General features: G+C 44.7%; 1 protein-coding gene across 1 annotated transcript in view; it reads right to left on the bottom strand.

Moving 5' to 3' along the window:
* Positions 1–11318: 11318 nt before the first annotated feature.
* C5 (complement C5) overlaps positions 11319–16010 on the bottom strand; it is a 130477-nt gene continuing 125785 nt past the window's right edge. Inside the window, exon 41 of the mRNA XM_069747431.1 lies at positions 11319–11576. Coding sequence (XP_069603532.1) covers positions 11435–11576 — 142 coding nt within the window. The 3' untranslated portion in view covers positions 11319–11434. The remainder of the gene's footprint in view (positions 11577–16010) is intronic.

Genomic DNA, 16010 nt, shown 5'->3' with positions numbered 1-16010 from the left:
TAAGATTCCCAAGGTGCTTTTGAAGAATTGTGGGGTTCTGCAGCAATGTGGTATAATACACAGAGAGTCTTTATGTACAATGTGGTCTGAGGTGATGCTGCAAGAGATTTCTTAGCAGAGCAGGGCTGCAGTATGTGAACAGGCAGAGCGTGGGTACATGGATAGGGATATAAAGATGATTCTGGCCGGACTTCAAGGCAGTCTTTCGACTGTTCTGTCCCCACGAGGCGAATGGAGGTGTGGTTGATTAATAAGCGTTGTGAGAGAGAATCGTACCTTCGTATTTCCTCGATATGAGGCAGACAGGACCAATGCTGCTCAGCGTCCGAAGAGATGATGTACACCATGGATTGTGTAGTCCAGACTTGTTTATTTGGAAATCTGGACATACAGCCGATAACTGGTAATACAGTACTTTCTTCAGAAATGCAGGTGTAGACAGGGTACAGTAAGATATAGCACCAAGTATGACTGCAAGTGTGAGCAGCAAGAGAGAGTGGTCGAAAGACTGATGCCTTCCTAAGCCGGTTAAAGCGTGTCTTCTCACAACAGAAAGTAAACTGAAAATGGCTGCCAGAGGAAGAGAAGACTTGACCCCTGAACCGGAAGTAAGACATGCCCACAAGAATAAATGAATAACAAGCTGCCATACGGAAAAAGGCCATTACTGGGGAGAGGTGACTGTAGGACTGGTGACTACGATCTATTACTCTCTGTTATCATCCATTACTGAGGAGAGGTGACTGTAGGACAGGTGACTACGATCTATTACTCCATGCTAGGAGCAACACTTGTGTCGTGAGCTCCAGGACTTCCAGGAGGAGGACCATAGTCTGCCTCTCTTTTCCCCAGGGAGAGGCAGGCTTCTTTCCTGGGAGGCCAGCATGGCTTCCCAAGCTCATGTTCCCCGGTCTATGCCGGCAGGGGGCAGGAAGCAGCAACCGGCCAAGGAGGGAGTGAGATCAGGACAGGTGAGGAAGTCAATACCCACTTACTCCAACCCTGAGACGGCTCATTGTCTGCCCAGAGAGGGAGACTGGCACCCCAGGAAGAAGAGCCCAGGAAGATCCTGGGGAGGAATGGCTCCAGTGAGTCCACGAGTTCCTTCTCCCGCGTGGTCACCATGTTGCAGGAGTACGAGGACGCTGGCAAAGCACTAACCTGGCTGAGGGAGCCCCGGGTCCTTAACACCCGTGCCTCCAACAAGGAAAGACCCGTGACCTCCCAGTGGTTTAAAGCCCTCAGATGAGGTGGTCCAGTTAGTGCTCCTCCGGGAGGGGATTGAGAAAAGCGCAGATCCCTTAGGTTTAAGAACCAGCGGCGGAAATAAAGGGATTGAATACCTCAGGAGAAGCGCTAGCCACCATCCTAAGTGAAGAGGAGGAGGACGAAGTCGTGACTGGAGTCTCATGTGCTGGAACAAGCCGGGAGAGTCAGAAGCAGCGCCAACAAGGAAGCAACCTCCCTGCATGGCAGAGGTCTAGAGCAAAAGCTCGAGTGTTGAGGGAGGGAGAGTATGGACTGCTGAGGGAGATTTGAGAACTGGAGTCACCTGTGGACCTGAAAAGGTTTTCCTTCGGGGAGGACAAGCCAATGGGGACCAAAAAGAGGAAGAAGACCAAGTAGACTGCACAGGAGGTGGTGAGTTACAAATATGTACCAATGTATGATGTTACACCTACCACCTCCTGTGTAAATCCCACCAAAAGGCATGGGCTCTGCAGTGGGTCTGGGACATAGACAAGGTAAGGAGAGGAGGACGTCCGGCGATGCTGCCGTCTGTGCAGGGGGCGAAGCTGTGGTGGTATGGCGTTGGACATGAGGGACACCGTGGAGCTTCCCTCCCTGCCCTCTGTGGCTAAGCCGGATATTACCATGGCCAAGAAGGGTGGGAGGGATGAACACGCCTTTGCGGGAGGGGGACAGTGTGGACAGACTCCTTCCCTGCTCATTGCAGCTGAGCTGGCCCCTGGAGGCAGGGCCGAGGAGCGTGTCACAGTGAAAAGGAGGTGCACTGTTGTGACAGGGGTGCAGTGCTCCTCGACAGAGGAGATGCGGGCGGCTGAGACAGGAGAGCTGCGTGTCAAGAATGTTCCTGCAGAAAAGCAGCAAGGGAAAAATAAAACTGCCAAGAACACTGGGCGCACTACTGCGACAGGGGCAGTGTGCCTCGACCCCCAAACAGGACACTAAAACCCCAAGGTCTGTGGGTACAGGGCAGGTGGCTGACAAAAAGTCTGCCCAGGACAATAGGGAGCAGGGAGCTTAGTCTGTTAGTACTCCTATATCCTGGTGGTGGGCTGATGTCTTTGCACCCTATATTTTTGTTTTGTATTTGTCTCCTGAAAAAGGTTTCCAGGCATCGGCCTTGAGCCTTGGGTTGTGAGTATGTAGGTTGTGTTCTCTTATGTTGCTTTTCTGGATATGTTTATATTGTATATAGTGTATTGTATATATTGTGTATAATAGAGGGTTTTAGTTAGGTTGGGTGGGGGGGAGGGGCGGTTCAACAGCAGTGAAAAGAGACTGAGCTGGGCTGGCCCAGACCCCGCTTGGGGGAAAACCTTGGGGCCTGAGCATAGCTCAGAGAATCCTGAACTTTGTGGCCAGAGCTGGATCAGGGGTGGCGGGACAGTTAATGTAAAAAGCAGAAGTCCAGCGTGGGTGATGTCCATAAAAAATACCTTTTATTCCATATTCATTAAAAGCACATAAATCCAAAGTCCATCTTCATATCCATAGACACAAAAACGGGTGATTCATACCAGTGACAGTCACAGGCTTAAAGTGCATTAAAATCATACGCGTTTCAACGGTCGTGCCGCCTTACTCATCACAATGAATGATGAGTTCATTAATTAAATTTAAGAGGGGATTGGATACCTTTCTTGAAAAGTATAATGTTGCAGGGTATATATACTAGATTCGTTGATAGGGCGTTGATCCAGGGAACTAGTCTGATTGCCGTATGTGGAGTCGGGAAGGAATTTTTTTCCCCAAAGTGGAGGTTACTATTTGCCACATGGGTTTTTTTTGCCTTCCTCTGGATCAACATGTTAGGGCATGTTAGGTTAGGCTATGGGTTGAACTAGATGGACTTAAAGTCTTCCTTCAACCTTAAAGGGACACTGTCACCTGAATTTGGAGGGAACAATCTTTAGCCATGGAGGCGGGGTTTTTGGGTGTTTGATTCACCCTTTCCTTACCCGCTGGCTGCAATATTGGATTGAAGTTCATTCTCTGTCCTCCATAGTACACACCTGCGCAAGGCAAGATTGTCTTGTGCAGGCATGTACTACGGAGGACAGAGAATGAACTTCAATCCAATATTGCAGCCAGCGGGTAAGGAAAGGGTGAATCAAAAACCCTGCCTCCATGGCTGAAGATTGTTCCCTCCAAATTCAGGTGACAGTGTCCCTTTAATAACTGTTACTATATCGTGTATCTCTGTATACAGGGAGCTCCCCCTAGTGGTGACTGCAGATAGGATCTTATCATGTATCTCTATATACAGGGAGCTCCCCCTAGTGGAGGCTGCAGACAGAATCTTATCATGTATCTCTGTATACAGGGAGCTCCCCCTAGTGGTGACTGCAGATAGGATCTTATCATGTATCTCTATATACAGGGAGCTCCCCCTAGTGGAGGCTGCAGACAGAATCTTATCATGTATCTCTGTATACAGGGAGCTTCCCCTAGTGGTGACTGCAGACACTCCCTGTACACAGGGAATTCATTCCAGCAGTGGCATAACAACCGCGGTCACAATGGTCGCTGCAGCTACCAGTCCCGTGAAGGCAGCTGACGGCAGCCCCTACTTAAGCTGAATGTGCGTCCGAGGATGCACATCCTGCTGAAGTATATTTCAGTGCACAAACTCATTGGGTCTGTGTGCTGAAAAACAAGCTGACGTTGGTGTGCACCAGGGTGGCTGGCAGCGACATCATACAGTATGTTCCCATCACTTGAACGCTGAAGTCAGGCGCTGTCTTCAGAAGACTGCACCGCGCAGCGGGAAGGTAAGTAGGAGAATTTATGGTTGTTTTTCTATATGCATTGAATAAAAGCGGTGCCAGCAAAATGAAGCACATATACCAGGATGAAGGATATATAAAAGGATGGGGGGACATATACCAGGATGAGAACATGATGGGGGACATTTATACCTATAAGGGGCCCAGGATGACATTACTACATATTGGTGGAGGGGAGGAGCAACTTGTTAGGGAGTTATAAGGGTTAAAAGTGGACCAGCAATTTCTCATTTTTACAACACCAATATTTTTTAGGGACCACATCACATTTGAAGTCATTTTGAGGGGTCTATATGATAGAAAATAACCAAGTGTGACACCATTCTAAAAACTGCAACCCTCAAGGTGCTCAAAACCACATTCAAGAAGTTTATTAACCCTTCAGGTGTTTCACAGGAATTTTTGGAATGTTTAAATAAAAATTAACATTTAACTTTTTTTCACAAAAAATTTACTTCAGCTGCAATCTTGTTTACCAAGGGTAACAGGAGAAAATGAACCCCAAAAGTTGTACAATTTGTCCTGAGTACGCTGATATCCCATATGTGGGGGTAAACCACTGTTTGGGTGCATGGGAGAGCTCGGAAGGGAAGGAGCGCCGTTAGACTTTTCAATGCAAAATTGACAGGAATTGAGATGGGACGCCATTTTGCATTTGGAGAGCCACTGATGTGCCTAAACATTGAAACCCCCCACAAGTGACACCATATTGGAAACTAGACCCCCCAAGGAACTTATCTAGATGTGATGTGAGAACTTTGAACCCCCAAGTGTTTCACTACAGTTTATAACGCAGAGCCGTGAAAATAGGAAATATTTTTTTTTCCCACAAAAATTATTTTTTAGCCCCCAGTTTTGTATTTTCCCAAGGGTAACAGGAGAAATTGGACCCCAAAAGTTGTTGTCCAATTTGTCCTGAGTACGCTGATACCCCATATGTTGGGGTAAACCCCTGTTTGGAGAGCTAGGAAGGGAAGGAGCACTGTTTTACTTTTTCAACGCAGAATTGTCTGGAATTGAGATCGGACGCCATGTCGCGTTTGGAGAGCCCCTGATGTGCCTAAACAGTGGAAACCCCCCAATTATAACTGAAACCCTAATCCAAACACACCCCTAACCCTAATCCCAACGGTAACCCTAACCACACCTCTAACCCAGACACACCCCTAACCCTAATCCCAACCCTATTCCCAACCGTAAATGTAATCCAAACCCTAACTTTAGCCCCAACCCTAACTGTAGCCTTAACCCTAGCCCTAACCCTAATGGGAAAATGAAAATAAATACATTTTTTTAATTTTTTTATTTTTCCCAAACTAAGGGGGTGATGAAGGGGGGTTTGATTTACTTTTATAGCTGTTTTTTTAGCGGATTTTTATGATTGGCAGCCGTCACACACTGAAAGACGCTTTTTATTGCAAAAAATATTTTTTGTGTTACCACATTTTGAGAGCTATAATTTTTACATATTTGAGTCCACAGAGTCATGTGAGGTCTTGTTTTTTGCGGGACGAGTTGATGTTTTTATTGGTAACCTTTTCGGGCACGTGACATTTTTTGATCGCTTTTTATTCCGATTTTTGTGAGGCAGAATGACCAAAAACCAGCTATTCGTGAATTTCTTTTGGGGGAGGCGTTTATACCGTTACGCGTTTGGTAAAATTGATAAAGCAGTTTTATGCTTCGGGTCAGTACGTTTACAGCGATACCTCATTTATGTCTTTTTTATGTTTTGGCGCTTTTATACGATAAAAACTATTTTATAGAAAAAATAATTATTTTTGCATCACTTTATTCTGAGGACTATAACTTTTTTATTTTTTTGCTGATGATGCTGTATGGTGGCTCGTTTTTTGCGGGACAAGATGACGTTTTCAGCGGTACCATGGTTATTTATATCTGTCTTTTTGATCGCGTGTTATTCCACTTTTTGTTAGGCGGTATGATAATAAAGCGTTGTTTTTTGCCTCGTTTTTTTTTGTTTTTTTTTCTTACGGTGTTTACTGAAGGGGTTAACTAGTGGGACCGTTTTATAGGTTGGGTCGTTAGGGATGTGGCAATACTAAGTATGTGTACTTTTATTGTTTGTTTTTTATTTAGATAAAGAAATGTATTTATGGGAATAATAATTTTTTTTTCTTTATTTAGGAATTTTATTTATTTTTATTTTTTTTTACACATGTGAATTTTTTTTTTTTACTTTCTCCTGGGGGGAGGGGGGGGGTGGTTAGACATCACAGATCGCCGATCTGACAGTTTGCACTGCACTCTGTCAGATCAGCGATCTTACTTACAGCGCTGCAGGCTTATCAAGCGCCTGCTCTGAGCAGGCACTTGGTAAGCCACCTCCTTCCCTACCGGACCCGGATGCCGCGTCCATTTTGGATCCGGGCCTGCTGCAGGGAGGAGAGGTAAGAGATCCTTGCAGCAACGCAATCACATCGCGTTGCTGCGGGGGTCTCAGGGAAGCCTGCAGGGAGCCCCCTCCCTGCGCGATGCTTCCCTATACCGCCGGCACACCGCGAACATGTTTGATCGTGGTATGTCGGAGGTTAATGAGCCAGGGGCGGTCCGTGACTGCTCCTGGCACGTAGTGCCGGATGTCAGCTGCAATAGGCAGCTGGCAATCGGCCGCGCTCCCCCCGTGAGCGCGGCCGATCGCTATGACGTACTATCCCGTCGAGGGTCAGATAGGCCCAGGTCACCTCGATGGGATAGTACGTCAAAGGTCAGAAAGGGGTTAAATAAAAATGAACATTTAAAATTTTTTTCACCAAAAATTTACTTCAGCTCCAATTTGTTTTATTTTACCAAGGGTAACAGGAGAAAATGGATCCCAAAATTTGTACAATTTGTCCTGAGTACGCTCATACCCCATATGTGGGGGAAAACCACTGTTTGGGCGCATGGCAGAGCTCAGAAGGAGCGCCATTTGACTTTTCAATGCAAAATTGACTGGAATTGAGATGGGACGCCATGTTGCGTTTGGAGAGCCCCTGATGTGCCTAGACATTGAACCCCCCCCAAGTGACACCGTTTTGGAAAGTAGACCCCTTAAGGAACTTATCTAGATGTGTGGTGAGCACTTTCACCCAACCAGTGCTTCACAGAAGTTTATAATGCAGAGCCGTAAAAATTAAAAATAATTTTTTCACAAAAATGATCTTTCGCCCCCAATTTTTTATTTTCCCAAGGGTAAGAGAAGAAATTAAACCACAAAAGTTGTTGTGCAATTTGTCCTGAGTACGCTGATACCCAATATGTGGGGGTAAACGACTGTTTGGGCGCATGGCAGAGCTCGGAAGGGAAGGAGCGCTGTTTGACTTTTCAATGCAAAATTGACTGGAATTGAGATGGGACGCCATGTTGCGTTTGGAGAGCCCCTGATGTGCCTAAACATTAAAACCCCCCACAAGTGACACCATTTTGGAAAGTAGACCCCCTAAGGAACTTATCTAGATGTGTTTTGAGGGCGTGAACCCCCAAGTGTTTCACTACAGTTTATAAGGCAGAGCCGTAAAAATAAAAATTCTTTTTTTTTTCACAAAAATGATTTTTTTAGCCCCCAGTTTTGTATTTTCACAAGGGTAACAGGATAAATTGGACCCCAAAAGTTGTTGTACAATTTGTCCTGAGTACGCTGATACCCCATATGTGGGGGGAACCACTATTTGGGCGCATGGCAGAGCTCGGAAGGGAAGGAGCGCCATTTGGAATGCAGACTTAGATGGGTTGGTCTGCAGGCGTCACGTTGCATTTGCAGAGCCCCTGATGTACCCAAACAGTATGGTCTGCAGGCGTCACGTTGCATTTGCAGAGCCCCTGATGTACCCAAACAGTAGAAACCCCCCACAAGTGACCCCATATTGGAAACTAGACCTCCCAAGGAACTTATCTAGATGTGTCGTGAGAACTTTGAACCCCCAAGTGTTTCACTATAGTTTACAACGCAGAACCGTGAAAATAAAAAATCTTTTTTTTCCCACAAAAATGATTTTTTAGCCCCCCCAAATTTTTATTTTCCCAAGGGTAACAAGAGAACTTGGACCCCAAAACTTGTCCAATTTGTCCCGAGTACACTGATACCCCATATGTTGGGGTAAACCCTTGTTTGGGCGCACGGGAGAGCTCGGAAGGGAAGGAGCATTGTTTTACTTTCTCAACGCAGAATTACCTGGAATTGAGATCGGACGCCATGTCGCGTTTGGAAAGCCCCTGATGTGCCTAAACAGTGGAAACCCCCAATTCTAACTGAAACCCTAATCCAAACATACCTGTAACCCTAATCCCAACAGTAACCCTAACCACACCCCTAACCCTGACACAATCCTACCTCTAATCCAAACCCTAATCCCAACCGTAAATGTAATCCAAACCCTAACTTTAGCCCCAACCCTAACTTTAGCCCCAACCCTAACCCTAACTTTAGCTCCAACCTTAACCCTAACTTTAGCCCCAACCCTAACCCTGACTTTAGCTCCAACCCTTGCCCTAACCCTAACAGGAAAATGGAAATAAATACATTTTTTATTTTATTATTTTTTCCAAACCAACTATTCATGAATTTCTTTTGGGGGAGGCGTTTATACCGTTCCGCATTTGGTAAAATGGATAAAGCAGTTTTATTCTTCGGGTCAGTACGATTACATCGATATCTCATTTATTTCATTTTTTTATGTTTTGGCGCTTTTATACGATAAAAACTATTGTATAGAAAAAATAATTATTTTTGCATCGCTTTATTCTGAGGACTATAACTTTTTTATTTTTTCGCTGATGATGCTGTATGGCAGCTCGTTTTTTGCAGGACAAGATGACGTTTTCAGCGGTACTATGGTTATTTATATCTGTCTTTTTGATCACGTGTTATTTCACTTTTTGTTTGGCGGTATGATAATAAAGCGTTTTTTGCCTGTTTTTTTTCCTTACGGTGTTTACTGAAGGGGTTAACTAGTGGGACAGTTTTATAGGTTGGGTCGTTACGGACGCAGCGATACTAAATATGTGTACTTTTATTGTTTGTTTTTATTTAAAGAAATATATTTATGGGAAGATTTTTTTTTTCTTTATTTAGGAGTGAGTTTGTTTGTTTGTTTTTTTACACATGTGGAAATTTTTTTTTTTACTTTGTCCCAGGGGGGACATCACATATCGCTGATCTGACAGTTTGCACAGCACTCTGTCAGATCAGCGATCTGACTTACAGCACTGCAGGCTTACCAAGCGCCTGCTCTGAGCAGGCGCTTGGTAAGCCACCTCCCTCCCTGCAGGACCCGGATTCCGCGGCCATTTTGGATCCGGGCCTGCTGCAGGGAGCAGATGTAAGAGACCCTTGCAGCAACGCAATCACATCGCGTTGCTGCGGGGGTCTCAGGGAAGCACGCAGGGAGCCCCCTCCCTGCGCGATGCTTCCCTGTACCGCCGGCACACTGCGATCATGTTTGATCGCAGTGTTAATGTGCCGGGGGCGGTCCATGACCGCTCCTGGCACATAGTGCCGCGATCTGCCGCGCTCCCCCCGTGAGTGCGGCCGATCGCAAATGACGTACTATCCCATTACTGGGAATTAAGTCCCAGGTCACCTTGACGGGATAGTACGTCATATGGGATTAAGGGGTTAAAAAGGTCCCTTAGTCTGTTTCAGTAGGCTCCACAGTCATGGGGAAGACTGCTGACTTGACAGATGTCGAGAAGCCAGTCATTGACGCACTCCACAAGGAGGGTAAGCCACAAAAGGTCATTGCTAAAGAAGCTGGCTGTTCAGAGTGCTGTATCCAAGCATTTTAATGGAACATTGAGTGGAAGTGTGAAAAAAGTGTGGTAGAAAAGGTGCACAAACAGGGATAACCGCAGCCTTGAAAGGATTGTTAAGAAAAGGCCATGCTGCTGGAGTCATTGCTTCAAGAGTCAACACACACAGATGTATCCAGGACATGGGCTACAAGTGTCGCATTCCTTGTGTTAGGCCACTCATGACCAATAAACAATGTCAGAAGCGTCTTACGGGGCCAAGGAAAAAAAGAACTGGACTGTTGCTCCGTGGTCCAAGGTGGTGTTTTCAAATGAAAGTAAATTTTGAATTTCATTTTGAAATCAAGGTCCCAGAGTCTGAAGGAAGAGTGGAGAGGCCACAGTCCAAGCTGCTTGAGGTCTAGTGTGAAGTTTCCACAATTAGTGATGGTTTGGGGAGCCATGTCATCTGGTGTAGGTCCACTGTGTTTTATCAAAACCAAAGTCAGCGCAGCCGTTTACCAGGAAATTTTAGAGCACTTCATGCTTCCCTCTGCCGACAAGCTTTATGTAGATGGAAATTTAATTCTCCAGCAGGACTTGGCACCTGTCCACACTGCCAAAAGTACCAATACCTGGTTTAAAAACAACAGTATCACTGTGCTTGATTGGCGAGCAAACTTGCCTGACCTTAACCCCATAGAGAATCTATGGGGTATTGTCAATAGGAAGATGAGACACCAGACCCAACAATGCAGATGAGCTGAAAGCTGCTATCAAAGCAACCTGGGCTTCCATAACACCTCAGCAGTGCCACAGGCTGATAGCCTCCATGCCAAGCCACATTGATGCAGTGATTGATGCCAAAGGAGCCCTGACCAAGTATTGAGTGCATTTACTGAACATTTCAGTAGGCCAACATTTTGGATTTTAAAATCATTTTTCAAGCTGGTGATATAAAGTATTCTAATTTACTGAGATAATGATTTTGGGATTTTCATTGGCTGTAAGCCATAATCATCAACATTAGCAGAAATAAACACTTGAAATAGATCGCGTTGTTTGTAATGACTCTATATAATGAGTTTCACTTTCGGTATTGAACTGAAATAAATTAACTTTTTTTTATGATATTCTAATTTTGTGAGAAGCACCTGTATATAAAGACATCCAATTCATCTATATACCAGGCTGTAGTAGGGCGGCTGTCTCTGAATTTCAGGATTATAGGAAATGTGTCATTTTCTATGGCTCAGTTCTCTCTAATAGCGCCGCCTCCTGGCCATGGCTGTGTCGGTTACTGCAGCTTAGCCCCACTGACGTGAGCATCACACACCTGGACATTGGGGGGTGCTGATACTGGTGGTGAAGCTGAGCCTACACTAAGGTGAGTCAAGTCACCTGGCGATTGCACTCTTACATTGTGTCAGATGATCTGCAATTTTTCCTATTTCCATGTTGCTTCTCACAGGTGACAGCCATCATAGGCTGCAATGTAAGTCATTGTCCCTCCTGTCTTGCGTCCAGACGCGGCCTCCGCAGAGTATTCGGCTATTGGACTCTGAGAAATCAGTCGATTTTATTTATACAACTTTTCTAATTTTTGTTAATATAAAATAAGACACAAGGAGACGATGCGGACACACTGTAACAGATCTACAGTGAGCTCACTATGACTGACAACCCTCCAGTAGAAAGTTCTCTGAGAATTCATCCAGGATGGAGATAAAATGCCCACAGGAGGGATCCCTGCAAGACGACAACTCCGGCCACCACTCCACCCACACGCTGGAGTCCAGCGGATACTCGTACCTGCATGGAAGGAAATGGCAACACCATTACACTAATCATATGACCTGCCACAGGCAATGGTCTGACAGCTGGGACACGGATTACCTCATAAGAGAAGTTCCTGCCAGTACATTGGCTGCTCCCAGTGATATCTCCCTCCAAGATTAGCCGGTTTCACCGGTCACATGACTGGTTCTGCTCCTCCCGTACCAGGACAATATTTTTACTTCTCCTGTCCCAGTCATTCACTATTTTTCACCCTCTCCCTCCCCTGACACTTACTGATATTATAACTCACCAGCACTTTCCGATATTCGCCCAGCTCCTCCACTGGCTCTCAGCAATATTCACCCTCCTCTGGCACTTACTGATATTCGTCCTACTCCTCCACTGGCACTGACCGATATTCGCCCTACTCCTCTCGAACACTTACCGATATTCGCCCAACTCCTCCCCGGCACTTAGCAATATTCCCCCTCCTCTAGCACTTACTGATATTTGTCCTACTCTCCTGGCACTTACCGATATTCACCGTACTCGTCCCTTAGCACCGTACACCCTCCGTGACACCTACTGATGTTCACTGTTATGAACTGGTGGTTTAGGAACAACATGAGACAAGCTCTGAAGGAGGTGGTATCTGTACTGACCGCAAACCCTGAACCTAGCAGCGCAACTAAAAATAGCCGTGGGGGGTATTTTTCTTTTAGAAGAAAAGGTGCGGGGTCTGGAAGAAAGAATAGCAACTTTGAAACTCATCAAAGAGAATGAAGACTTTCTAGACAGAACAGAAGCATCTCTACTGGTCACAGAAGGTGAAAAAAGTGTCAGAGAACCTCCAAAAGCAGATGAGTGGAAGCATGTGACCAAAAGAAGCAAGAAGACCATGGAGAAATCACCAACCACACAACTGAAGAACCGATATCAAATCTTTGTAGAGGATGAAGATGGCACACCTAAGGATGAAGCAATACCAGCAAGCAAAAAAGAAAAGGGCACACAGCAACAAGTGACAGCAAAAAGTACAGCCAAGAAGCAACGAAGAGTGGTGGTGGTGGGAGACTCACTACTGAGAGGCACAGAAGCAGCCATCTGCAGACCGGACATAACTGCAAGAGAAGTATGCTGCCTTCCAGGTGCGATGATCAAGGATGTGACCGATAGGATACCAAAGCTCTTCAACTCCAAGGACGTCCACCCATTTCTTCTGATACATGTTGGCACCAATGACACGGCAAGGAAGGACCTACCGACAATCTGCAAAGACTTTGAAGAGTTGGGGAAGAAAGTAAAGGAACTGGATGCACAGGTAGTTTTTTCTTCTATCCTTCCAGTAGACGGGCATGGCACCAGGAGATGGAACAGGATCCTTGATGCAAACAACTGGCTAAGACGATGGTGCAGACAACAAGGATTCGGATTCCTGGACCACGGTGTGAATTACTTGTACGATGGACTCCTCGCCAGAGACGGACTACACCTCAACAAACCTGGGAAACACACATTTGCCAGAAGACTCGCTACACTCATCAGGAGGGCGTTAAACTAGAAGAAGAGGGGACGGGAAGAAAAACATTAGACTTGAACAAAGAAGATCCAGGAAAACATACTCAGAAGGGAGGTAAGAACATTTCTAAAACAATCCACAGCGAGGAGATTGGAACAAAACAAAATCCTCTAAACTGCATGCTCGCAAATGCCAGAAGCCTGACAAACAAGATGGAAGAACTAGAAGCAGAAATATCTACAGGTAACTTTGACATAGTGGGAATAACCGAGACATGGTTAGATGAAAGCTATGACTGGGCAGTTAACTTACAGGGTTACAGTCTGTTTAGAAAGGATCGTAAAAATCGGAGAGGAGGAGGGGTTTGTCTCTATGTAAAGTCTTGTCTAAAGTCCACTTTAAGGGAGGATATTAGCGAAGGAAATGAGGATGTCGAGTCCATATGGGTCGAAATTCATGGAGGGAAAAATGGTAACAAAATTCTCATTGGGGTCTGTTACAAACCCCCAAATATAACAGAAACCATGGAAAGTCTACTTCTGAAGCAGATAGATGAAGCTGCAACCCATAATGAGGTCCTGGTTATGGGGGACTTTAACTACCCGGATATTAACTGGGAAACAGAAACCTGTGAAACCCATAAAGGCAACAGGTTTCTGCTAATAACCAAGAAAAATTATCTTTCACAATTGGTGCAGAATCCAACCAGAGGAGCAGCACTTTTAGACCTAATACTATCTAATAGACCTGACAGAATAACAAATCTGCAGGTGGTCGGGCATCTAGGAAATAGCGACCACAATATTGTGCAGTTTCACCTGTCTTTCACTAGGGGGACTTGTCAGGGAGTCACAAAAACACTGAACTTTAGGAAGGCAAAGTTTGACCAGCTTAGAGATGCCCTTAATCTGGTAGACTGGGACAATATCCTCAGAAATAAGAATACAGATAATAAATGGGAAATGTTTAAGAACATCCTAAATAGGCAGTGTAAGCGGTTTATACCTTGTGGGAATAAAAGGACTAGAAATAGGAAAAACCCAATGTGGCTAAACAAAGAAGTAAGACAGGCAATTAACAGTAAAAAGAAAGCATTTGCACTATTAAAGCAGGATGGCACCATTGAAACTCTAAAAAACTATAGGGAGAAAAATACTTTATCTAAAAAACTAATTAAAGCTGCCAAAAAGGAAACAGAGAAGCACATTGCTAAGAAGAGTAAAACTAATCCCAAACTGTTCTTCAACTATATCAATAGTAAAAGAATAAAAACTGAAAATGTAGGCCCCTTAAAAAATAGTGAGGAAAGAATGGTTGTAGATGACGAGGAAAAAGCTAACATATTAAACACCTTCTTCTCCACGGTATTCACGATGGAAAATGAAATGCTAGGTGAAATCCCAAGAAACAATGAAAACCCTATATTAAGGGTCATCAATCTAACCCAAGAAGAGGTGCGAAACCGGCTAAATAAGATTAAAATAGATAAATCTCCGGGTCCGGATGGCATACACCCACGAGTACTAAGAGAACTAAGTAATGTAATAGATAAACCATTATTTCTTATTTTTAGGGACTCTATAGCGACAGGGTCTGTTCCGCAGGATTGGCGCATAGCAAATGTGGTGCCAATATTCAAAAAGGGCTCTAAAAGTGAACCTGGAAATTATAGGCCAGTAAGTCTAACCTCTATTGTTGGTAAAATATTTGAAGGGTTTCTGAGGGATGTTATTCTGGATTATCTCAATGAGAATAACTGTTTAACTCCATATCAGCATGGGTTTATGAGAAATCGCTCCTGTCAAACCAATCTAATCAGTTTTTATGAAGAGGTAAGCTATAGGCTGGACCACGGTGAGTCATTGGATGTGGTATATCTCGATTTTTCCAAAGCATTTGATACCGTGCCGCACAAGAGGTTGGTACACAAAATGAGAATGCTTGGTCTGGGGGAAATTGTGTGTAAATGGGTTAGTAACTGGCTTAGTGATAGAAAGCAGAGGGTGGTTATAAATGGTATAGTCTCTAACTGGGTCGCTGTGACCAGTGGGGTACCGCAGGGGTCAGTATTGGGACCTGTTCTCTTCAACATATTCATTAATGATCTGCTAGAAGGTTTACACAGTAAAATATCGATATTTAAAATATATCAAAGCGACTACGGGCGCTGCACACAGTATGTTTGCACTGGTAATTCTACTGCTGCAGATAAACGGACATAACTGCCAAAAATGTCCGGTATAGAGTGAAAAAACACCAATGATATTTAATATGTATATATATCTGCGCTGTAGATTCCAGAGGAGAACGATTAATAAAAAGATTTTCTGCATATATTATCCGTCATGAAATATATCCCCAGTTACCTAGTTTAAAATTTGTTGATGCGTTATTAATGCGTTATATATAGTGCACATAAGATGTTAATATTTACCGGGTGTGTCACAGTCAAAATCTCCTGAATATGTCCACAGTTACCGGGTGTATCGCAGTCAAGATCTCCTGAAGCGGTGCACAGCGGTGATGCTTTCAACCGCTTTCCTTCCAAAGAATGTGCGAGGAAAGGGTGAAAAAAACCTGTCCCGGCCGGTGACAGTCACCCCTTACCTCACCAATGGTGCTCCTGGGTCTTCAGCGTGAGCCTGCGCTCCCACACGCTAATTGCCGGCGATTTTTTTTTTTCACCCTTTCCTCGCACATTCTTTGGAAGGAAAGCGGTTGAAAGCATCACCGCTGTGCACCGCTTCAGGAGATCTTGACTGCGATACACCCGGTAACTGTGGACATATTCAGGAGATTTTGACTGTGACACACCCGGTAAATATTAACATCTTATGTGCACTATATATAACGCATTAATAACGCATCAACAAATTTTAAACTAGGTAACTGGGGATATATTTCATGACGGATAATATATGCAGAAAATCTTTTTATTAATCGTTCTC

This window comes from Ranitomeya imitator, chromosome 2, assembly GCF_032444005.1.
Source record: "Ranitomeya imitator isolate aRanImi1 chromosome 2, aRanImi1.pri, whole genome shotgun sequence".
In the NCBI taxonomy this organism is placed as follows: domain Eukaryota; kingdom Metazoa; phylum Chordata; class Amphibia; order Anura; family Dendrobatidae; genus Ranitomeya; species Ranitomeya imitator.
The sequence above is the reverse complement of the archived record's forward strand: the minus strand, read 5'-3'. Positions and strand labels throughout refer to the sequence as shown.